Source organism: Phaseolus vulgaris, chromosome 5, assembly GCF_051622355.1.
Source record: "Phaseolus vulgaris cultivar YP4 chromosome 5, ASM5162235v1, whole genome shotgun sequence".
Lineage (NCBI taxonomy): Eukaryota > Viridiplantae > Streptophyta > Magnoliopsida > Fabales > Fabaceae > Phaseolus > Phaseolus vulgaris.
This window is the reverse complement of record NC_143502.1, coordinates 38923792-38949493: the sequence shown is the minus strand read 5'-3', so window position 1 is coordinate 38949493 and position 25702 is coordinate 38923792. Positions and strand designations below refer to the sequence as shown.

Below are 25702 nucleotides of genomic sequence, written 5' to 3'. Positions count from 1 at the left end.
GATGTTATCTCTTATCAGAAGATAATGGAAAACTCTTATATCTAACTCATACTAGACCCGATATTATTTATGTTGTTCAATTCTATTAGATATTTTCTAGATAATAATATTAAACACTTCTATCTATTTAATGGGCTTAATGATAAGAATATATTTATTAACACACAATAGCCTTAATCATAGATTATTGGACTATAATAATAAATAAATCCATTGTTTTAATTAATATTCATATAATTGTGTTTATTCGAGCCTTAACTATTATCTTTGGTAATTTTGTGTTTTTAGGGTAAATTATTTGAAGCATCTACCTTTGTCAATGGGCCAAATATGCAAAAGTCCAAGTTGCTTCTTGAACCAAAACAAAAAAAAAATATTTTGAGGAGAAGAAAGAGAAAATAAACCCTAGGTAAATTATTTTGAAGCATCTACCTTTGTCAATGGGCCAAATATGCAAAAGTCCAAGTTGCTTCTTGAACCAAAACAAAAAAAATATTTTGAGGAGAAGAAAGAGAAAATAAAAGCTACAAGATTCCAGAAACAAAATTGGAAGCAAATCTTCTGCAAAATAAAAAGAATTATGAAAAGTGGAAACTGTTTACAAAACCTAAACTGCAATATTTTCCCAAGATCCTTGGAGCAGAAAAGCCTATAAAAGGACACAAGCATCAAGGAGAAAAAGGAGAGCTTCATAGGGTTTTCTTAGTTTATTTTCTTCTTAGTAATTCTTTTGTTTTGCCTCCGCATGGAAGGCTAAATCTTTTTGGGTGATTCCTTTGTAATTCCCCATTGAGTTCTGAGGTTTTGTTCAATAAAAGTTTCGATTTTTAATTCTCTATAGCAGTTGTTTTTATTGTCTAATCTCCTGGAAAACTAGTTTTTGTGAGAGGTTGTACTTGAACGCATGATTGAGAGTCTTCCTTGTCTTAAACTTTGGTTTCTTAGTTAGTTCGCATTGTTCTAATTAATTTCTTGGGCGCATGATTCAAGGAAGAGGAGGTAAGCATTCCCATGGAGTATACGCATGGAACAAAGTGGGTATTGATTAAACTAGTAGACGCATGTTTTACTGGTAAGTTTCAGTTGAATTAGATTGGCGCATGTTCAATCTGGTTTAACTTTGTTGGAGGATTGAGAAAAGATTAATCTTTAGAGAACCTGTGAAGAATTCAATGGTGGAAGAACTTGGGATCAACCGCTTTTTATTTTCTATTTTAATCTCTTTTATATTTTCTGCACAACTATCTCAAACCCCATTTTTATCTTTATTGTTATTGCTAACTTTTATTGCTTGCAGATAGATTCTAAACCGTGATCAACTGATTTTACTATTGGATTCGTTGGGAGACGACTTGGGGACATTTGTCCATAGTTATACTATCATCTCTCTAGTGTTAGATAAGTCTACGCTAGAATCATATTAATTTGACTGCAAAATGACAGCTATCAAATTTGGTGTCGTTGCCGGGGATTCCAATTTGATTTTGCATATTTAAATTTTGTTTTCTCATATTAGTTTTTATTTATTTAGTATACCTTAAAAAAAAGGAAAAAAAAATAAAAACTAAAAAAATCTAATATTCAACTTATTTTTTTTATAAACGAAAATAATAAAAAAAAAATAAAAAAAAATAAAAAAATCTAATATTTAGGATATCTCATATCTTTATTTTATTTTGATTTGTTTTTATTTTCTCTCTTTATATCTTTTATCTTTATTTTGTTTTGATTTGTTTTTATTTTATTTTATCTCCTATATCTTTTATCTTTATTTTTTGTTTTGATTTGTTTTTATTTTATTCCTTTATATCTTTTATCTTTATCTTATTTTGCCTTTATTTTATATCTTTTATGTTTTTAGTTATTTTTTTTATTTTGTTTTGTCATCTTTATTTATTTATGTTTTTGTTTACTGTTTTTATTTTCTATATTTTATTTTCTATATTTTATTTATTTATTTATTTATTTGTCGCGCTTTTCCTACCTCGCTAAAGGGGGTTACTTTAAATTGATTCACACGCCTCCCATGTTATAAATGTAGGCCTTACACAAGAGGGTGAATTGTTTATGAAAGATTTTCGCAAATGTTGAAGGTAGATTGAAAGCCAATGAGGAATCAAAGAAATAGAAAGCAATTCAGCCAATTTCAAAATTGTTTTTAATGTGATTCCAGAAAATCAATCGGTTGTTTTGCAAAACAATCGATTGTTTTATCAACAATTGTAAAAACAAAGCAAAAAGATTTAAAAGAGAGTAGGGATAGAAAGATCAACACAGAGAGTTTATATTGGTTCACTCTTAACCTAAAGCTGCATCCAGTCCTCATAAACCTCTGAGAATTCACTAAGCGATAAAACACCTTGATTACACAACACACACCAAAGAGGTGATATTGAATCCTTCAAGAACACACACCACCTTTGGCAAAACACCACAGATTTTAGAGCAACCTCTGCATCTACACAACACCTGTCTTTACAGAAATACAGTAGTCAAGAGAGAAAGGAATGAGTACACCTAGGTACAATCTCATATTGAAGTAAAAAGAATACAATGCAATCTTATTCCACTTTTAGAAAAAGATCCAAAGCTTGAAGCAATCTTGGAAAAACTGTTTTGAAAGTGTTATCTTGAATCTATAACAACCAAGAGTGTATAACCACTTATTTATACTCCAAACAGTTGTTAAAAGCATTAAATGCAAGAGCCAAACTAGTTTTAAATCAATTAAAATAGATTCAATCAATTTAACAAAATTTTGTTAAGGATATCAAAAATCAACCGATTGAAAACACAAAACAATTGGTTGAATTGGCTTGACAACAAGGTCAACCAATTCCAAGCCTTTTCAAAAACATCTCTTTTTCAAAAGAACTTGAATCAAGCAACCTTGGATCATAACTATGAGTGGATTAACAAATTCTAACTACACATAACACACACACACACACTCAACAACAGGGTCTTCAAGCAATCTACTTGGATTTGGAGACATCAAAGCCTATGTTCAACATTCTGCCCCTTGAGATTGATTATTTCGACACCCTCTTGTCTAAATTCTTGGCCAAATTCGCCACAAGTAATCCACACCACTTGACTTCCCTTACTCTAGTGAACATCAAGCAAGAGAAGTCCGAAACACTTTGATCCTTCATTGGAAAGGTTCGGTAAGGTAGCTCTCAGTATCTGAGACTTAATCCCAGAAGTAGTCCTCCACCATCTTGTCACAATCCTCAAGCCATGACCTTTTTCTGACAACCTATGCAAGAAACCGATTGGTATCATGGACGAACTGAGACAGCGAGCAACGAAGTTCATGCAGCTAGAAGAACTCAAGGAGTTCAACACAAAGGTGACCGAGGATGCTGGGGGTCGACGAATAGAAGAGGAACCACGAGCAATGCGACCACCGAGAAGACACAAGAAATTCTCGAAGCCAATTAGGTCTTCACAGTAGACCCCCCTGACGGTTGAACGGTCAAGGGTCCTCAATGAAACTTTTAACGCTAACTTGATACCTATGTAACACAAACACTGACACGGACATGACACAGAGATACGTATAATCTCTAAAATGTAGGACATGAGGACACGAATCTATATATTATATAATTATGAATTATATAAATTGGCAATAAGATTTATGTGCACAAGTATGTTTCAGTGTTTTTTTAGTAGAAATATGTTTTTCATGGCTGGTTCAAAATGATTTGTTCCTTATTTTTATAATCATACTAAAAATTTATACAATAAGTTTGAGTTTTAAGAAAATTAAAGTATTTGTGCTTTATAAAATTGTGTTAGAACCATGTTAGAATTGTCAGAAATCAAACAAATATTTTTTGAATTGGACATTTCACCGATATGTGTCCTACGAGTGTCATACAACTTTCGGTGTCCGATATGTGTGTTCTACACAGACACGTCATTTAAGAGGAGTGTCTAAGCCTCATAGCTTGATACCACCATTCAAAAGAACTCCCACTCTCCCAATGCAAACCAAAGCTAACATTGTCGATACCACCGAAACTTCAGCCACACAACCGAAGAATGTGTTGCGTTAAAAGATAAAATAGAAGAGTTGGTGCAAGCCAATCACTTGGACGTTTCATGAGAAAATATTGGAAGGAGGAGAGAAAGTACGATAGACGAGAGCCCATAACCAAATGAAGAGATTATCAATAAAGGTCGCGAATGCCATAACGTAAGGCCGACAGAGAGAGGGAGAAACAAATCGCCCAAGGGAGTATTAACATAATAGCCGGCAGATTCGTGGGAGGAAGAAGACATTGGTTGAACTGTCAAGGTAGAACTATCAGAAAAGGAAGAAGAGATTGGTTACCTCAACTTTTAGCTTTGAAGTTAGTCGAAGAGTGAGAGCAATGAGAGAAGGGAACAAACTGATGAGGGGACCACCCCCTCACTATTTACAGTGTTAGGAGTATGAGGGAAGGGAAATCGTCGCACAAATCTTGAACTTCAAATCCAATTAAGAGGAACAACTCAGATTTTCTGACGGTTCATGAACTGACATGACACGTCAGCTACGCTTCAAGCCTTGGGACAAGAGTTCTACCAGAAACCGAGAGGTCGAGTGACCAGTCATCCTAGACTGTCTGACAGTTCATGAACTGACATAACACGTCAGCTACCCTTCAAGCCTTGGGACAAGAGTTCTACCAGAAACCGAGAGGTCGAGTGACCAGTCATCCTAAACTGTCTGACGAACTTTCGATAAAAGCAGCGTCCACGTCAAAACACAGATTAGCAACATTAATTATGATTAAAAGCTGCAAAGCATAATTAAATGAGCATTGAACCTACATTAACCCTTTTAACAACATAAGGCCTAATAGAAATAGAAATGTATAAATAAGACAAAATCTCCATAATAAAAGATAATGATTGTTTAAACGAACCAATTAGATTTATCTCATTTAATTTTAACATCAAAGTATTTTTGTTGGTATCCCAACCTCTCAAACCTAAAAGAATGCGGTCAAAATTGAAAAAAAAAAAAAAAAATCAGTCTCGGATAAGTGGTAAAAATAATTATTAACATTGTAAACAAGTATCTTGGATTTCTGATCGAGAGTAGCCAGCTAACTTTAGCTTGTCTTTAGCCTCTTTTAGTCTTGACGTGTTTTTGTACTGCTCTATTTATATAAAGTTTGCTTCTCTTTATGTATGCAAAAACATTGTATGATTTGATATTCGCTAAAATTACAGGACGGCACGATCAGCGTTAATCATGAAGCAATTAAGCTAAATTGGAAACGTGTCATTCCCTGCGGTGTCTTGATTTCAATTACAGCAGTGTCACGTTAATTGATTCATGCTTAATTTCAACGCCATTTCATTTTTTTATTTTCTTTTGGTGCAATTCAAATGCTTCAATGCAAGTTTTTCAATCAGGAATTTACTAAAATTTTTACTTTCAATATAAAATTATTGATGAGTTGATTGTCAATTCTTCTTAATAGCTAAAGAGTAATTTTTGTGAGAATTCAAAATCTTTCGAGAGACATATACGAGAAAATTATGTGTAAACACTTAGTGAATAGTGAGATATATCTTATCTTTTTCTATATTATTTGTGCTAATTGATTCTTTTGTTTTGTGTTACTTCTTGTTTTTCTAATTTTTATTATAGGTATGAGGTTGATTTTGGTGAAATACATTAATATAATTGCTTCAAGAATAATAAAGTTGAACAACAAACATAAAAAAAATATAAAAAAATCAATTTTAAAAACAAGTATTTTTAGATGCTCCAAATATGAAAGATATGATTAAAATATTATTTTATTGGTTTGTGAAGAATGTGTTTGTAGTGTTAACACATTAACACCCTTTCAAAAGCTAGAAAAATTAGAGAAAGAAAAACAATGAAAAAAAAAATATTAAAAAATCTAGAAAAAAAAAGGAAAAGTTAATTATAACATTCCTACAAAAATGATTGAGGAGGAATATGGAGATTCAGTCAGGCTAAAATAAGTTATTAGGTAATGAAAATTTAATGTTGTAGAGTAGGTTTAATGTCATTTTCATAGGGTAGGTTTCCTCAAGTATTTTTTTTTGTTTCTACTTAGGGTGGGTTGTATATATATAGAGAGGGAAGGCACATTGGTGAGCATCACATGTTTGATACTACACATAGTGTTAGCTTTAGAGTGAACACACCGTGACACATAGTCTCCCTAATTGTTTAGCTACCACACAAACTCCTTCTAGATCCTCAAGCCAACTTGTTGGTGATGCCAACAAACACCATACTCCATGTAGAACTCCACATAATTTCCAACCCAGTCCTTTTACTCATGAATTTATTCAATCCCTGGAAAACAAGTTTGCGGTAATCTTTATTTTCCTTCAATTTCTTTGGTGTAAAAATTAGTGTGTTGGAATGAATTAATGTTTTCACGATTAATGGTTTTTTTTTGTCATGCACGCTAAATGCAGATAGAAACACTACAAGAAAGAGCAACAAAGTTAGAGGAGAAAGTACGAGTTCAGATAAATGGAACAGATATGAAACCATTAAGCTTACTTAAATTTATTGATGATATTGAACGGTTGGGATTGTCCTTCAAGTTCGAGGAGGAGATAAACACAACCCTTCTCAAAATTGTTTCAATTGAAAACTTCGAAGACCGAACTGGAGAAAGTCTGCATGAAACCGCTCTTCTTTTTGGAATTCTCAGACGACATGGCTTTGATGTCTCGGAAGGTATACAATTTCAGCATTTGTGATTCCTTTTTATGTCCACTATAAATAAACTTAACATTTCACGACTTACCAAATATTCAAATTGATTCTGATTGGATTAATTTTTTTTTTCAAATTATCAAATTTAAAAAAAAAAACAGTTTCAAATTCCAGTTTTCCGTTTTGATAATTAGTGTTAGTTTTAAATTTCTTGTTTTAGCTCTTCCTTTATAATTTATGTTAAAGTATATGTTGAGTATTTTTTTAAAATAATTTTTTTCCACCTATAAATAACTAAGATGGTAAGTTATTTAATTTCTTGTTCTGCTCTACAACCTCGGACCTGTTTTTCGCTCTTACACCCCTCACCACTCTAAACCAATTATGTATGACATCCAAACCTTGAAACCATTGTGTTTATATATTCCATCTAAAAACTTATTCCACAAAGCTTATTTTGCTAACAATAATTACACCAACATTTGTTTTTTAATTGTTATAATCAAATATGAGAACAAAAAATTAACAAAATCTAGACAACAAACATGTACCAAGCTATTCTTTTATATTTTTCATATATTATAAATAATTTTAAATAAAAAATATATATTTTAATTTCTGTTTTTATTAGCAATAAATAATTAATAAATATGAACCACTTCAAGGGTGATCTGACCCTAATATAAAATTGCACTTTATCCTCCTCCTCCCTATCAAGAAACTCCTACCAAACAGACAAAACCAAAGATCTAACAAAACAAAATCTAAAAAAGAACATAAAAAAACCAACCTCATGCAAGCCAAAGGGTCCAAACACCAGTTAGGATAAGAGAATGGCCTAAAGCGAGACTTTGAATAAATCTAAGACCAAACCTTTACTTGAACCATTGCGAACACTTCTGACACATCGGCCGCTCCCTTTTTAAAAATGACATTGTTCCTATGTTTCTAAATTTCACTCACAACTCCAACCTAATTTGCTCCCTAAACATCATTAACCAAACCTGAAACATTGCACATCTCGAACTGGAAAAAAAATTGACACAGGATCGTTGTGAATCACGGACATCACACCAAGTCACTCAAAGCATTGACACCAAACAAGTAAAGCAAATCTGCAATCGAAAAACAAATGGTGGTGGGATTCCTCCTCCTTCCCACACAAACAGCACAGAAGGTTGTCGACCACAATTCCACGACTTTCCAAATTGACCGTAGTAGCAATCTTATTCTCCAACACCCTCCAAGCAGTGAAAAGTGCAAAACGCAAAACTTTACACCTCCACACTTATTGTACACGAAAGACAACTCCTCCTCACGATCCTGCCTAAACAAAACATAGGCATAATTAACCGAATATGTTTGAAGCTCTCCAACCTTCCAAACCCAACTATCCTCATCTTCCAAATCCAACATCGCCCCTTGCAAAACCTGAAGAAAATTACACACCAAAGGTGTCTCCCATTCGAAGAAAGACCTTCGCCAATCTAAGTGTCAAACCCAAACACCATTATTCTAAACCCCAAGTTGTACCACCTTTGCAGCTTTGGCCGAACTCAAAGAGAAACACATTGGGAAAACCCTCTTCAGTACACCACAATTCAACCAACTGTCCTCTCAGAAAGAAATTTCTCTTCCATCGCCAACTTTCCACTTGAAAGCGTCTTCAAAATTCCTTCCCCAACCCTCTGAAGCCCACACCTCCATCAAATCTTTCCACCAAAGCAAGCCCTTACAAAATTTCCGTTCTCTCTCAAGCTTCTTCAACCACCATATTTAGATTCAAGAATCTCCTTCCACAAACCACCCTTATGTGACTCCAATTTCCAAATCCACTTCCCCAACAAAGCCAAGTTAAAGATCCTTAAATCAATAATTAAGACCCCAATCTCGCGAGGCTCACATACCTTTTTCCAAGAGGCCCAAGCAATCTTCCTTCCTTCTGAAACCCACCCCCAAAGAAAGTTCCTCTGAATCCTTACTATCTTATCTACCACAACTGAGGGCATTTTGAACAAAGACATAAAAAAAGCATAACTGATGAAAGAACAAACTTAATCAAGCATATCCTCCCAGCTAACGACAAACACCTGTCTTTCCACCTACTAAACCTAGCCTTAACTTTCTCTAACACCCCACTCCAAAAAACACCTCACTTATTGGAACCCCCTAATCGGCAATCCCAAGTAAACAAAAGGAGTTAGCATCACATCGCAATTCAAAATCGCTGCAAAACGCTAAAGAGAAAGTTGATCTAACCCCATCCCACCAATTTTACTCTTCAAAAAATTAACTTTAAGCTCATAGGCAAGCTTAAAATAGAGCATAATCGCCTTAATATTGAATACACTTTTATTGTTGGCTTCACAAAAAAACAAGGTATCGTCAGCGTATTGTAACATGTTTACCCACACTTTAGCCCTTCCAATCTCCAAACTATCAATCAATTTTTTCTCTTCTTTCATCCTTGACATCCCTGCCAAGCCCTCTGCCACTATAAGAAACAAAAACAGAACTAACGGGTCACCTTGACGAAGCCCCTTCTTAGGAATAAACTCCTTAGCAGGACCTCCATTCACGAGCACTAACACAGAAGCAGATTCTAAGCATCCCTTTATCCAAAGGATCTATTTACCACGAAAATCTAACATTTCTAACATATAATAAATGAACTCCCAACTGATTGAGTCATAAGTCTTCTCATAATCAACTTTGAAGAAAACACAACTCTTCTTCTTACTTTTTACTTCTTCCAAACCTTCATTAGCTACTAACACACTATCCAGCAAACGTAAAGACAACGCTTTTGAAAGAATCTTATATAAGCAACCAACTAACGAAATGGGTCTAAAATCATCAAGTTGCTGAGGATTTTCTACTTTTGGGATTAAGCAAAGGAACGACGCATTAGATCCCCTAGGCCATTTACCATTGGTCGCGAAATCATTCACTGCCAACACTACATCCTTTCTAATAATATCCCAGCTAAACTTTATGAAACCAAAGTTAAAACCATCAGGGTCAGGGCTCTTTGAATTGTCACAACTTTAAAGAGTTGCCCTAATATCCTCTTAAGAAAAGGCACCAATCAACATCTTGTTCTCAGCCTCTGAAATGGTATTGAAACCAACATTGTCCAACCTAACCTGACAAACATCATTCCTGACAAACCTGTCTTCAAAAAATTATTTGGCATTGTCCTTGATCACGTCCTTATCCTCGCACCATTTACCATTAACAAAAATCCCATGTAACGCATTCCTTGCCCTCTTCCAATTGACTGACGAGTGAAAAAGCTTTATATTAAGGTCACCTTGTTTCAACCACTTGTGTCTTGCTTTCTGATGCAAAATTGCCTCTTTCTTAAACAAAAAATTATTAAAGTCAGCTAAAAGAGTCCTTCTATCCTCTCTTTCTGACTCTAATAAGCCTCTTTCATCATCACGTGCATCTAACTCATTAATCCTCTTTTGCAAGTCCTCACTAATGTGGTTTACGTCCCCGAAAACTTTTTTGTTCTAAACTTTTAAATCTGCTTTAAGCTTTTTCAATTTTTCTTTGAAGATGTATATCCCTCCTCCTTGGACTTCGTAGCTAGACCACTTCAAACTCACCAACTCTTTAAATTTACTATCTCTTTGCCAAACATCCAAACACCTAAAAGGTTTCGAACCCCACGCAACATACACATCTTTTAGCACAACTACACAATAATCAGAGACAAATCTATTTAAGACAAATTGTTGATAGTGTGGCCAAATTTTGAGTCATTCCTTTGACATAAGTACCTTGTCGATCCTACTCTTCACCATACCATTGGGTTTATACCTGGTAAACTTCCTACCAACCAACGGGATATCCACCAATTCAGATTTTTCAATAAAAGTGTTACCTTGGTACTATGGCATAGTATGAAATCTTTTTAATTATTTTGTGGTGCATGCAGATATCTTTATGAGTTTCAAAGATGAAAAAGGAAAATTCAAGCATGAAATTAGCAACGATGTAGAAGGAATGTTAAGTTTGTACGAAGCATCATACTTGAGCTTGGAAGGAGAAAGTGTTTGGGAGGCAAATGCATTTTCAAGAACACATCTGATGAATTTAATGAAAGAATGATTAATGGATGCGAAAATGGCAGAACAAGTTAGGCATGTATTGGAAGGGCTTCCCTATCACCGAAGTTGTTTCAGACTAATGGCCAGACAATATATTAACAGATATGATAAGATAGAACCGTATAATCTCTTACTGTTAGAGCTTGCAAAGCTGGATTTCAACATGGAGCAGTCATTATATCAAAACGAATTAAAAGAACTATCAAGGTATAAAGAGAAATACATAAGTAAAAAGAAAAACTATACACTTGTTAAAAGCTTTTAGTATTTTTAGAATTGGTAGGGTTTTATCTTGCTAAATTTATATTAAAATTTAATGTATTATTTTTTATATATATTATTGAAGCAAATTTTTATTTTGATTAAAAAATAACATTAAAATCCATAATAATTATCCAAATATAATTCTTTTAATAATTAATGTTAAATATTAAAGAGATACTTCTTTGAAGAAAAAACTAAAAAATTAGGAAGAATTCAAATAAAATGACGTGAGATCGCAAGTTCACTTTATTTTTCCTATATAATCATTGTCTTCATTATATTTATGTTTTTTAATGTGTTGTTACTTAGGTGGTGGTTGGACATTGGCCTCTCAAGAAAACTAAAATTTGCTCGAGACAGATTAGTAGAATTATATATTTGGTCTCTGGCAATTATTCATGAACCTCAATTTGCTATCTGTCACAAAGAACTCACTAAGGTGGGCCAATTACTCACAATTCTCGATGATGTATATGACATCTATGGTACTTTAGATGAATTGGAGCTCTTCACATATGCTATTGAAAGGTTTGTTTAACTAATCTGAGATGGAGTTTATTTTACTTTGTTCTATAAAAAAAAATTTAAATGTCTAATTTAAGCATATATTATTATACATGTGCATGTACACAAGATGGAACATGAATTCCATAAACACTCTTCCAGACAACTTGGTATTGTGCTTCTTAGCCATCTATAACACCGTAAATGGGATGGCTTATGACATCTTTAAAGAACGGGGCATAAAATGTCTTCCTTACCTCACAAAATCAGTATGTAATATAACACAACTAGTTCTTTCTTTCCTATATATATTCAGTATCACTAAAACTAAATTGTTTGTTTGATTACTCCATAGTGGTCGGATTTGTGCAAGGCATACCTCCAAGAAGCAAAATGGTTTTACAACAAAATTATTCCACCATTCAATGAATTCCTACAAAATGCAAGGATCTCTATCACGGGAGTGGTTGTTCTTACTCATTCCTACTTCTTGGTTAGCAAAGACATCACAGAACAAGTGCTTCATTCTATAACTAATCTCCATGAGTTGTTGAGCTCTTCATTCACCATTTTAAGACTTACCGATGATTTGGCAACATCAACGGTAATCCTAACTTTGTTTGATAATCTTATTATTTAACTTATATGGATAAAACATCGTGCCTAATATGTAGTTTTGGACAGGACGAGATACGGAGGGGTGAAACCTCAAATTCAATTGTCAGCTATATGCACGAAACTAGTCTTCCAAAAGAAAAAGCCCGTGAATACTTCCAAACTTTAATTGACAAAGAATGGAAAAACTTGAACAAATACCTAGTTATGGATTCTATATTTTCTAAATCTTTTGTTCAACTTGCCATTAACTTTGCAAGGAGTGGTCATTACATATATCACTATGGAGATGGATTTGGACGACAAAACAATACATTAAAGAGTCAGATTGAGTCTGTGCTAGTGTACCCGTTCTAATTAATGTGTAATGATGATGTTGAGAAAAAGAAATTTTCAGTTTGAGTTTGAGTTATGTGAGTTGCATTTTAATTTAAGTACTTCTAATTCTACCGATTTTGAAAGTTTTTTTCTGATTTAAAGTGAATCATTCTAAAATAACATTAAATATTCTCTTTTACAAATGTAGATTTATCCTTGTGGACTCTATTTAATTTATATGTATAATAGTAATAAATATGAATGTAAAGATTTATTATAATAAATTTATTACTAATAAAAAAGTGTAAAAAGAACAAATTAATAATTTAGGATCATCAAAATTGTATCGTTTTAATTAATAACTTGTGTAGTTGTATACTTAATAATGTTTTAAATTAAATTATGAAAGACATAACTTTAGTTATTTAATTTAGTAAAAAAATATTTAGTTTTACTTGGTAAGGCAGAAACATATGTAAAGGAAACGAAAGAATTTTGTTGATAACAGCTAAAATTTGTAGATAAATTCATAGTGTTATGACAATTGTAATTAAAGTGAGACTCAAAGTCAAGTTCGTTGAGAAATGTTCAAAAAAGCTTTAATCATTACACCAGTCAAGTTTTGTTGTCACATTATGCTTATTATTATACTTATTAGTAAGATTATCAATATTAATATAATTAATAATATAAAAAATATTAAAAATATTAAATATTATTAAATATTATTAATATTATTAAATATAATAAATAGTGTTAATATTATTAATATTATAATTAATATTAATTTTTTAATAGTATTTATATTATTCATGTTATTATTACTAATATTATTAATTTAAATATATTATTAATATCATTAATACTATTAATATTACTAATTTTATTATTATTATTATTAATATTATTCATGTTATTAATATAATACTAATTATACTATTATATTAATATTATTAATTTTATAATATTAATAATATGTTATACTTATTATTTATGATTATTAATTTTTATTATTATTATTTATGATTTTATAATTAATTATATTATAATAATATTTTTAATATTATTTATATAATTATTATGATAATAGTTGGTAGGTAATAGAGATCTGTAGGAAAGAGTAGGTAAGTAATAGAGATTCATGGATAATAGTTTGTATGTAATACTCAATTTACCGTTACTCATAGGTAATATCCGTAGATAATGCTGAACGGATTAAAGTTCGCAAATAAAAATTCGTAGATAATACTGATTTTATATATATATATATATATATATATATATATATATATAATTTGGATGAATTAGTTATCACTTGAATAATCTATTTTTTTTAAATAGAAAAATAATTTTAGTATGACTAAAAGTTTTTCATTTAAGAAAAAAATAGATATTTACTTTGTCCTCTTTTTTCTGTGAAAATATTTCACCAGAATGGAAAAAATCAGCTATAATAATTTACTGATAAAAAATTATTAAATAAAAAAATCTAAAAATTATAAATAATTAATTATTATATTAACTAAATTATATATTATTTTAGAGATTCATTAAAACAAAATATAACTATTTAACACTTAAAAAAATCAAAATCATAACTTGGTGATATTATTAAATTACTTAAAAAAATATATTTTCATACTTTTTAACATAATTTCTACTACATCTACCTATTTATTCACAACTTGTTTATGATAACCAATACAACTTGACCATTTCAAATCCAAAATTAAAAAACAAATAAAAATATAATATTCACTGATTCAATTCAAACATATACAAGTACAATTTCAATCCTTATATATAACAACAATCATACTAATCTAATGCACTCATAATTTAAAATAGCTTTCTTTATTGAAAGTTGCTTGTGATCTAAGCAATAGCTAAAAGAGACTAGTAATTACACCAAAACTTTTAGAATCCAATGAAAATAACCAAAACAATTAAAACTCAAATTAAAGGATTAATTAATTGAGAAAATATTATTTATCAATTGATTGGACTGATTGGATAAGTGAAGACATTAAACCACTCGCAAAAAAAAGGCTAAAGACAAGAACACGAAGATTTTAGAATAAAAATATCTTACTCTAAATTTAATTATAATCAAACATAATTTTTCTATATTATATTATTTTCTAAGTGGTTAAATCTCTTATTGAAAAATATTAAAAAAAACGTAGAGAGAAGTTTGAAGAAAAAGAGATAGAAAAAGACGAAAAAAACAACGATAATCATAATGACAAACAAGAATATGAAAACAAGAAAAAAAAAAGGGTGAAAAAGTTGTGCCAAACCGATGAATCTTACATACTTATTATAATATATTTCACGTTTTAAGGTAGCAAAAACTTTTTGAAATTGTATTCTTTCTCAATTCATAAGTTAATAACTTGATATTCCCTTATTTTTTCTTCTACGTTCATTTTCTCAACTCTATAAAAATAAAATATTCTTCCTCTACATTCATTTTTTACACTTTACTGTTACCTGAAAGCGTATGAATTAAAATTATTCTTAAATTTTAATTATTTTTCTTATTTATTATATTGCCAATTACTATATTTAAATATATATGATGTTTCCATGTAATTTATTAAATTTTATCTAAGTCATTGGATATATATATATATATATATATATATATATATATAATTTCCCTTTATATAATAAAATTATAATTATATGTTAACTTTTGTTAACTTTTACTCTTACATGTAAGAACTATCACTCTCAACCTAGCTAGTACTAAGAAGAATAAATTAAAATAATTGAAAATGGCATCTCAATTAATTGGACTGAATTTGAAAAGTAATATCACTAAATAAGAAGAAAGTGATTAATATTTATTTATACTTGGTTCATCAAACTTTCTTTTCTTTATATTAGTTCGAAAGATTATTACTTTTATATTTGGATACAAGAAAAGCACACTAAAGTTAGGAAAGGTGAGTATGTAGATACAAAATAGTACTTGTAGAAGGAATAAGTATACAAAAGAAAATAGAACAAAATAGAATAATGAATCAAGAATTTTTAATGTAGAAAAACCTTCTCAACTTGAGAAATAAAAATCTAAAGGACCTCGACCAGACAATTTCTCTATTATGAAAGTAGAATTACAATATTTGTTTCTCATTCTGAGGATAACACTTAATCTCATCCAACAAGGATGAAATACAATATTTCTCTAGTCTCTCACTAAGATTTCTAATCTCATACCACGGTGGATAACAACACTCTCATTGACTCACTTGCTTGCATTTTTCTTCCTCACAAGTTCCCTTTATCTATAGGGAAGGAGAAAAAGGCTTCCTCATAAAACGATAATGAATAATTAATGTGTATTGGTTGGGTCCAAGTAAGCCATGTCTCTCGACATCGATTGACCGACCGGGAGATCAACGACATTAAAGAACAAATTAACAATAAATCACAAGTAAGGAAACATTCTATAAATTCGGGCCACACTCCGAGAAATCAACAAACATTGATTTACTGAATATATGTTCTAGATATACCTTCTTACAAATTCGGGTAACATTTCGAGAAATCAGCTAACATTGATTTATTAAAGATATGTGTCAGGTATGACCCATCAATCAAATAGCTCATTACCAAACACTATAAATAAGCCTTGTACGAAACAGTAAGGTACTTTTTATCAGTTTTACATCATACACTCTCAATACAAAGTACTTACTTGATTGTCGGAGAACCTTGTGCATTTTTACTCTCGACCGAGAGCTAAGGAGTGGAAGTGTTGAAGTCTGAAGGAGCGGAAGAACTGAAGACCTGGGATACAAAGGAGAAAGATCGAGTGACCGACACCAACATCATGAGTTATAGTCAATATTAGGTACTATCTAGACCCATTTTGCCTATACAAGTACATAATGTTTGTCGCATTTTCAAGATATCTTGAAAATACTATCTCCAACTTTCAAGGTTGAACTTCATAGTCTTCGATAGATATATAATTTCAAGACTTTGGAATAACTATCATTGAATAAGATCAATTACCAAGATTCATTGGTTTAGGGTCTCCCATTAACTAAAGAGAGATTCCAAACAAGGAAAAATATCAATAATTACATAATATTCACTATAGAAAAAAAATATGAATTTTTACCCACGATTTTGAATTCGTAAGTAAATTCAACATTACCTATGAATATTATCCACGGATCAGAATCCATAGGTAAATCTAAAACTATCTACAAAATATTACTTACGGATCTGAATCCGTAACTAAATTCAGACCCACAAATCTCTATCCGTAAATAAATTTTATATTATCAACAAATTTTACACACGAATCTATATTCATAAGTAAATTCAATATTATTAATAATATAAATATTTTTATTAATAATATTAAGAATATAAATAATCTTAATAGTTTTAATCATATAAATAATATTAATCATAATAATTACATACATAATACTAAAAATATTATTATAATATAAATAATAATCATAACTAATATTTATAATATTTATAATATTCATAAATAGTAATAATAAATAATAATCATAAATAATAAGAAAAGATAAAAGAAATAATGAAAAAAAGTGAGTATTATCTACAGACTCAAGTTGGTGGATATTATCTACGGACCCCAATTGATAAGTAATATCTACACACTGATATTGGTGATATTACCTACGGACAAAAGTTATTGAGTATTATCTATAAACTATGGTTGATGGATATTTTCTACGAACTAGAATGAGTATGTAAGCATATTATTAACATTATAATGTTAGTAATAATAATATTAATAATATTAATACTATAAATAGTATTAATAATATTAGTAATAATAACAATATTAATGATATTAATATTTTTTATTAATATTAATAATAATAATAATAATATTAGTATTTATAATATTAATACTATTAATAATAATAATAGAATAATATTATTATAATAATTAATAATGTTATTAATTTGAATAATAATAATATTAATGAAATTTATAATATGGATGAAGGTTAAATATATGAATAATATTAATAATGTTTATATTATTAATAATTATACTAATAAGTATAATATAATAACAATTTATAATAATTATAATTAAATATATAATAATTGTTAAAAAATAGGAGTAAATAGATAAAGTTTTTAATTATACTTAAATAACAAAAGTGTGAAACTAATGAGTTTCTTCACGACATCTCTTATTGTTGGTGTCAAATATAGACGTAAATTAACCAGGGAGTCCTGCACATGAGTTCATCATTTGAAAATAGGAGAAGTCCTTTTTTAACCTCTGATTGTCATAAACTTGACTGTGATTGTTCCCCAAACAAAAAATTGATGCTGACTTTGAACATAGAATTCATGTATTAAATGACTTGTCAATTTTTAGAATAATGAGAATTTTCAAATGATTTTTAGAAAAAACATTTTTTTCTGGCAAGATGGATGAATTTTCAATAACACAATGAATATTTTTAATTAAGCAAAATATTTAATAAAATGTTATTAAACAGTTCACTTAAGTTAGACAAATATTCGTTTGAATTAAATAAAATGATCATTTAAGCTAGAATTTAAGCAGTTCACTAATTAAGATGGCCAATCAAGCTAATAAAGTCAGGCAAAACATTTCTTTTGGAGTGCAAAAGCTCCCTTACGGAAATACAAATGTAAAAACATTTTATAATATTAAATATTCTCTTGTAAGATATTTTTGTGTAGTAAATGCTCATATGTAATTTTCTTATTGCAGAATGATCTTTTATATGTAATAATCTTAATTACTTTTGGTGCGAATATGTGATTTTTATTATAATATTAAAGGTTTGTTTAAGCAAAAGTTTTGAACCAAATGCTCTACATTTTTTTTTATTATTTTATGAAGAATCGATACGTTGTTTTATAAAAAAAAGTCAAAAAAATTACACATGTTTTAACCCTCATCCCTTAGATGTTCTTTATTATACTTAATATTGTATGAGACTGACTACCTTTTACACACGTTGAATTGATATTTGATTGATACTGAAAAAGTTTTTGAAATCTAAACAAAATTGAATTTAATACTAAGAATAATTAATTATAATTAATCATATTTAAATCTTTAATCTATAAAGTTGATTATTTGATAGGAATTGTCAAGCAGTTGATTATAAAACGTACGCAAGAATTAAGCCTTAAACAATCTAGTAGGTTATAAACTAAATCAATTTTCTATATAACTTGAATATAAACTAAATGAATTTTCTATATAATTTGAATATAAACTAAATGAATTTTCTATTAATTACATATGGGAAGATTTAGTAAAATACAACTCGGACTACTTAGCTGTAATTCATAACACCACATTTTATATGTCATGTATTCAACAATTTGTACGCAGTAATATTTATTTTTAATGTTATATGTTATTTTAATACCAACGAAACACAAATATTTTCTTTTAAGCTAGAGTATTCTTTTTCTTTTTTCTTTTGACTGTTGATACTTGAACATAAATATATATTTTACGACTATTGTGAATTTGGTATATTTATCGACATCTTAATAAATTAATGGTGTGATTACTAGAATTTAGTATTTAAAGCACACGTGTGACCCATTTGGTACTTAAATTAAGTCATTTTTTTCAAAAAAATTTCAAATTTTTTTTTTATATTTTCTTAATCCATCTTGGCTATAGATTATTTAAGTAGGAATAATTGTCAGTTATTTTTTCATATTAATTACATTTATATTATATTACTTTTATTAATAATCCATATTATTAGAAATTAAACTCATTAATTTCATAAATAAAACTAAAACTTATAATCATAATGAACTCTCTTGTCATATAAACTTATTTGTTGTCATCTCTAGATCATTATAGTTATTATTATAATTATGATTATTTTTATAGTTATTAATATAGACACTAACATGGACACTGATACGATACGGACACAAAGATACGTAAAATCTCTAAAATGTAGGACATGAGGACACGAATTTATATATTATATAATTATGAATTATATAAATTGACAATAAAGATTTATGTACACAAGTATGTTCCAGATTATTTTTTGGAGCAGAAAGATTTCTTTCATGACTGGTTCACAAATATTTGTTTCTTATTTTTATAATCATAATAACAATTTACACAATAAAGTTTGAATTTTTAGAAAATTAATGTATTTTTCCTTTTTAAAATTGTGTTAGAATCGTATTAGAATTGTCAGAAATCTAATAAATACTTTTTGAATTAGACACTTCACGGATACGTGTCCTACAGGTGTCATACGAGCGTCGGTATCCAATACGACACGCCATTTCAAAGGAGTGTCCGAGCTTCATATTATTAGGATTATATTAATTATTATTATTAATTATTATTATTAATTATTATTACTATTATTAATATTGTTATTATTATTAAAAACATTAATAAAATATTAATTATATAATAATTTGGATTTCAGAACTAGGTTTTGGTTTGGATTTCAATTTGTAATTTGTAAACTAGTTAGTGGAATATTTAGATTTATGAATGGGTTAGAGAATGCAACTCATGGAAATGCGATGTTCCATTATATCTAAAAACCAAAGGATGTCCATGAACTAGACAGTGATAACTACAATAAAATCATCAAATAGAAATCAATTTTTATAAACTAAAATAATTAGTTGCAATAGTAATTAAATTAGAGACCATTTTAGAAACTGAAAAAAAAATTTGTTTCTAAATTAGTTTCTATTATTGTTAAATAATTTCTAAATTGATATCTAATTAGCAATCAATGTTTTAACTACCAATTATTTAGATTCTAAATTTGGTAGAAAAACTTTGTTTGTTAATTAGATACCAATTTATAAACTATTTAACAATAATAGAAATTAATTTTAAAAAAAATAATTTTTAAATTAATCTCTAATTTAGTTATTATTACAATTAATAATTTTAGTTTCTAAAATTTGGTTTTAGTGATACTTCACAAACTCTTTCCAACATTTCTGAAACCAAACACTCAAATCACTTTTCTCCAATTTTACGTCCCATTCTGCATAATTTGGAAGCTTAACAAATATTGTGTTGGGTAACTCACAGATACAGAGAAGAACATCTTGGAGGTTATTTCTTTTTCTCTAACTTCCCTCACCATCAGAATGAAAGGAATATGTGGAAGATTTTCCAGAGGTTTGGACGGATTAAGAATATTTTCATTTCAAACATATTGAATATCAAACGTCAGAGGTTTGACTTTGTAATTCAAGAGGTGGTAGATGCTATGTTTGAAAAAAGATTGGGACTTGGAAGTTGAGGTGAATAAACCAAAATAGAAGTTTTGAGATGAGTATGGAAGTGATAAAATGCAATTTGATGATGTTGAAGCTTCATTGTGAAGAGAAGAATATGTTGTTCCCAAGTGGGTATTCACCAAAGTTTCATACTGAGCAATATGAAAAAGGACAAATGTTATACCTTCAACAACATGCGTTGTGTGGATACTTTTGCACGATAAGTTAGTGACCAAATATAACTTAGAACATATAGGGATGTATAATACTACTGAAAAAAAATATTTATGAAATAAAAACTAATTTTATAAATAAAATATAATTAGTTTCTATATTTAAATATCAATTTAAAAATTATTTATTAATAATAAAAATTAATTTAGATATCAATAATTTTTTTTAGTATTTAAAATAATATCTAATTTAGTCAATATAATAATTAATTAATTTTTGTCTATAAAATTAATTTTTTTTAATAATTTTTTTTGTAGTGTGTTTGATGATGAAGAACAATGAACAAATATTTTTTTTCTTCTGTGTTTTTAATAATAAAGAGGATATGGAGTTGGTCCTAGAATTGACAAAGAAAGGAAACAATTCAGGGGAGATTGAATCTGAATTCAAATTCAAGAAAAGAAACTTATAAATAGAAACAAGCTTCAAAGTGAAAGGGGAAGCTCCACGTTCGCATATCTTCATAGAACAAATCATTAGTGTTTTTCTTAGTTTTCTTTTTTTTTATAATTTTTTTCGTTTTGCATAAGACTAAATTTTTTAAAGTTGATTCTTTTGTTATTTTGTAATAAATTTTGATGTTATGGACAATTAAAGTTTTGTTCTTTAATATAATGTGCTAAGCAGCCTAGTCTTTTTGAGATCTAATTCTTATTATTGAAATTATTTTGTTGATGATTTAATTGAAATTCTTGTTTAGTTAAATTATTTTAAATAATCTCTTGTTTGCTTAATTAAAAAAAATTTATAAAATTTCACGAGTAAACGTATAAGATGAGTAATATTTTTCATTGTTATTGTTAATTTTTATTATTTATAGTTAAATTTATTCACTGTTTTAACTGGATTCATAGAAAGACGATTTAAGATCAACTAATTTTACTTATATTATCTTATTTTTTTATATTAGACAGTGTAATACTACGTTAAATAATGTATTCTGGAACTATTTTAATTTAGATGTAAAATGAGAATGATAAGCCGGTCCTGGCGTAAGTGGAGATAGCAATGCATGACACCGTCTCTGAAAAATCAGAAACGGAACAAAGTACAATACAAATTGATGAGCATGAAGTGAAATAAAAAATAATGAAATCAATTTTTTTTAGAACATATTTTTATTGGTCTAAATTTTAGAAGTTTTGGGCAAAAACTTAATTTATGCATATTCTTTGGTATAATCCCCATGCAGACCCTAATATGTGATCTGGCACGTCATAGTTTTTATAAAAAAAAATTATGAAGATTTTAATTTTTAATCATAAGACACGTTCCTCCAGAATTTGAACTTACGTGAATCGATTAATTAAATTTATGGAGATTTTAATGAATTAAATTATAAAATAAATGATTAATTAAATCTATAACATAAAAGCATGTAAAGTATTCATTAAATAAAAAACGTGTTTTTATATTATTCACTTCAGAATATGTAAATATTAATCTCTGTATATATGGTGGTTGGTGAAACGGGGAAAACTTACTCTTATGACACGTGCCACCAAAAACAAAAGGTCTTGTGACTTGTCAATGTGGTCAAATAACTTATTGATAGCTTTTCCAATTTCAAAGCATTGGCCTACCTCTTATTCTCAGTTTCATATCTGGCTAACCTACCCATGAACACTTATAAATATAGGTGTGAAAAATAGCAGCACTACTCCACCACCCTCCATAAGTTAACCCTAAATACCACAACCAAAATGGAGAAGCTTGCTACCATGGTTTTGATTTGCTGCTCACTGTTATTCCTGTCTTTATCAGTGATGTCTCGAGAAGTTGGTTAGGATCGTTTTGCTTGTTCGCTTTGTTTTGGTTTGCATGCATGCTTATCAGAAAGTTTAAATCATTATATACATGTTATTTGTGCTTTCAAAATTATGCGTCATTACTAATACGTATTTTCATTTAATCCAGTACCTAACACGTATTTGTTAGCCCTGAGTTTTTCTTTGCTTATATAGTTTACATGGCTGGCATATAAATTCTGTTTTATTGCAAGTGCAGATGATGAGAGTGAGTTTAGTTACGAGGAAGAGAGCGAGAATGGACCGTCTCATTGGGGAGACATACACCCTGAATGGAGGTTGTGCAACAATGGATCCATGCAGTCACCAATTGATCTATTGAATGAGAGGGTTGAAATAGTATCCCAGCTAGGGAGGCTTCAGATGAACTACCAACCTTCTAATGCCAGTATTAGGAACAGGGGCCACGATATCATGGTGAATAAATATAAAAATGAATTACCAAATCTATAGTGAAATCACCAAGTATAGAGTACAAAGTATGGTATACCTAACAATAAATTAACTTTGATCCAATTATTCTGGTTTGTAAATGCAGCTAGAATGGGTTGCTGGTGCAGGTCATCTTCAAATTAATGAAACTAAGTACGTGCTCAACCAATGTCACTGGCATTCCCCCTCTGAACACACCATAGATGGCAAAAGGTAATACATATACTTCTTTTGAATTTATAGAGAATTAAATTATGGTAATATCGCTCAAAATTTCATATAAATCTTTGCATATTTCATAAAAAAAATACATGGTTTGTGCACTGTGGTTGCTTTGTGCCTTTGTTGTATATTTTTACCTGGAATATTTACCTGTACTTATACGTGTAAAAAATACTGAAAGATAGAATTGCACTGCAGGTTTGATCTAGAGTTACACATAGTGCACGAAACTCCATCTGGACAAACAACTGTGATAGGAATACTGTACAAGATTGGAAGAACACCAGATTCTTTCTTGTCATCGGTAAATTAAATTTCTGTGTCTTGTGCATGAATATGACTAAGTCTGTAAAGACTAATATATAATAAAAAGTTGAAGTAAGACATGAACCCTTGCTTTTTTAGTTAACCAGTCATATAAAGGTCATTTCTAATAGCACGGAAGCAGAAAGAATGGTGGGTGTAGTTGACCCTAGGCAAATCAAAATTTTCTACAAGCAGTATTACAGGTATATGGGCTCGCTGACTATTCCTCCTTGCACTGAGAATGTTTCTTGGACCATCGTTAGAGAGGTACATGTGCTAACTATCTAGAATTTTAGTTATCTTAGTATGTTTATCATGCATATGTTTGCTGCAAGGTCCTTCTCGTGGTTCAGCTTTTTTTCAGGTCTTTGAACATAGTATAAGTTTATATTATGAGATTTTTAGGTGTTGTTGGGACTTTTATACAAATCTTTGGGTTTGGTATAGATATTTTGGTAACTCTTGATGTATTTTTAATTGCGATGTATCAATTTAAATTTTGAAGTATTGTTTAATTAACGATAGTGGCAGTTCTTTAACTTCTCCTTTCAAATATTGTGATAACATGTCTTAATGTGTTTGAACCTTGTTCAATTTATCAGATACGATCCGTTTCAAAGGAACAGGTTAGATTGCTCCGAGCTGCTGTTGATGATGTAAGTTAATAATGAAGTTCAATTATCTCACGAAACAATGGGACACAAAAGTAAAACCTTGCATCATATGAACATGAGACCCTCTCTGTAAGCTTCTAGGTTCATAATTAAGGTGAAGAATAGTTATTAAAAGAGACTCCACTAAGAGAATATTTGCTTAATTAATTAGGTCCATAAAGGAAATAGCATGGTGATAGAAGAACACAAACCTGGTTATTCTTGCAGTGATATAAGCAGTAGGTGAATATTAGGTAGACTCTTATCAAAATCAATAATCATGATATCTCAGTTTGATTATCGACTCTTAATTATTTTAAATTTCAATTCTTTACCTACTTTTCCTTTTATAAATAGAAAACTTATGCTCTTGAATATATAATGTTCAAAATACGACACCCCATGTTTCTTTTTGTTACTTGTATTTAATATTTAGGAATAATATAGGTAAAAATGCGTAGACTAAAATGACTGCATCACCTTTATTTGTTTAGATCATTAAGATATCTGGTTTTTCTCATTGTTAAAAAAAATTACTTTGTTATTTGCTTGAATTTTTGACAACGTCAACTTAAGCATGCTATTATTTCTTGCATTTTAACCTTTTGCAGGAATCAGAAACCAACGCAAGGCCACTGCAACTAATAAACAACCGCTTGCTGCAACTTTACGCGCAAAAATATATTAAACATTGAAATTCTGGACATTTTCCTGTGTTTAATAATTGGTCGGAGTGTGAATGAGTTTCCACATGGAACAAGTCATTTGTTAATCCCTTTATTTTGTTTTTCTTTTACAGGGATGGACTGTTATAATAATCTGTGCTACGTACTTGTTATAAAAAAAATTGCATATTGTTTGGTAGATTTATTTTATGAAAGACGAATTGAATAAATAATTTAATAATTTTCTGTGGATGCTAATAATTACATTATTTCTGTATGTTTGAGAATTACTTACCGCGTATTTTCTATGGGTCTCATGGATGATGGATGAAAAATAAGATTATACATATACATAATTAATTTATTAATTTTAATATATATATATACACATAAATATATATTATCAACAATTACCTCCCTACCTGTAATAGCAGCGTTGTTCATGAGACTGCTACATCCGAACACGTGCAAAGCTTTAGGCATTTGGCTTTTACGCAAACCCCTTCACACACCTCCATTTTACTCATACTTGTCCCTTCTTATACAGCTGCACCTTCTCACCCTGCTC

General features: G+C 29.5%; 2 protein-coding genes across 2 annotated transcripts; both read left to right on the top strand.

The window, feature by feature from the left end:
- The first annotated feature begins 5955 nt into the window (after positions 1-5955).
- On the top strand, positions 5956-12622 carry LOC137834530 (isoprene synthase, chloroplastic). Its single transcript, XM_068642557.2, is given in 8 exon segments — positions 5956-5982; positions 6173-6355; positions 6463-6730; positions 10656-11034; positions 11401-11619; positions 11726-11864; positions 11951-12199; positions 12280-12622. Coding segments are annotated over 8 exon segments (1752 nt in total). The 3' UTR covers positions 12568-12622.
- A 10055-nt stretch (positions 12623-22677) lies between these two features.
- On the top strand, positions 22678-25411 carry LOC137834529 (alpha carbonic anhydrase 7). The gene is made up of 7 exons (XM_068642556.2): positions 22678-22830; positions 23056-23273; positions 23395-23501; positions 23709-23814; positions 23916-24083; positions 24419-24472; positions 25081-25411. The coding sequence occupies exons 1-7, from the start codon at positions 22752-22754 to the stop codon at positions 25162-25164; spliced, it is 816 nt and encodes a 271-aa protein (XP_068498657.1). The 5' UTR covers positions 22678-22751; the 3' UTR covers positions 25165-25411.
- Positions 25412-25702: the final 291 nt, after the last annotated feature.

Excerpts from the sequence above, each read along its gene's own strand:
- LOC137834529 (XM_068642556.2), top strand. The coding sequence starts at position 22,752 with ATGGAGAAGCTTGCTACCATGGTTTTGATTTGCTGCTCACTGTTATTC. Across the intron at positions 23,274-23,394 it reads ACAGGGGCCACGATATCATG|CTAGAATGGGTTGCTGGTGC; the intron begins GTGAATAAATAT and ends TTGTAAATGCAG. Across the intron at positions 23,502-23,708 it reads CACACCATAGATGGCAAAAG|GTTTGATCTAGAGTTACACA; the intron begins GTAATACATATA and ends ATTGCACTGCAG.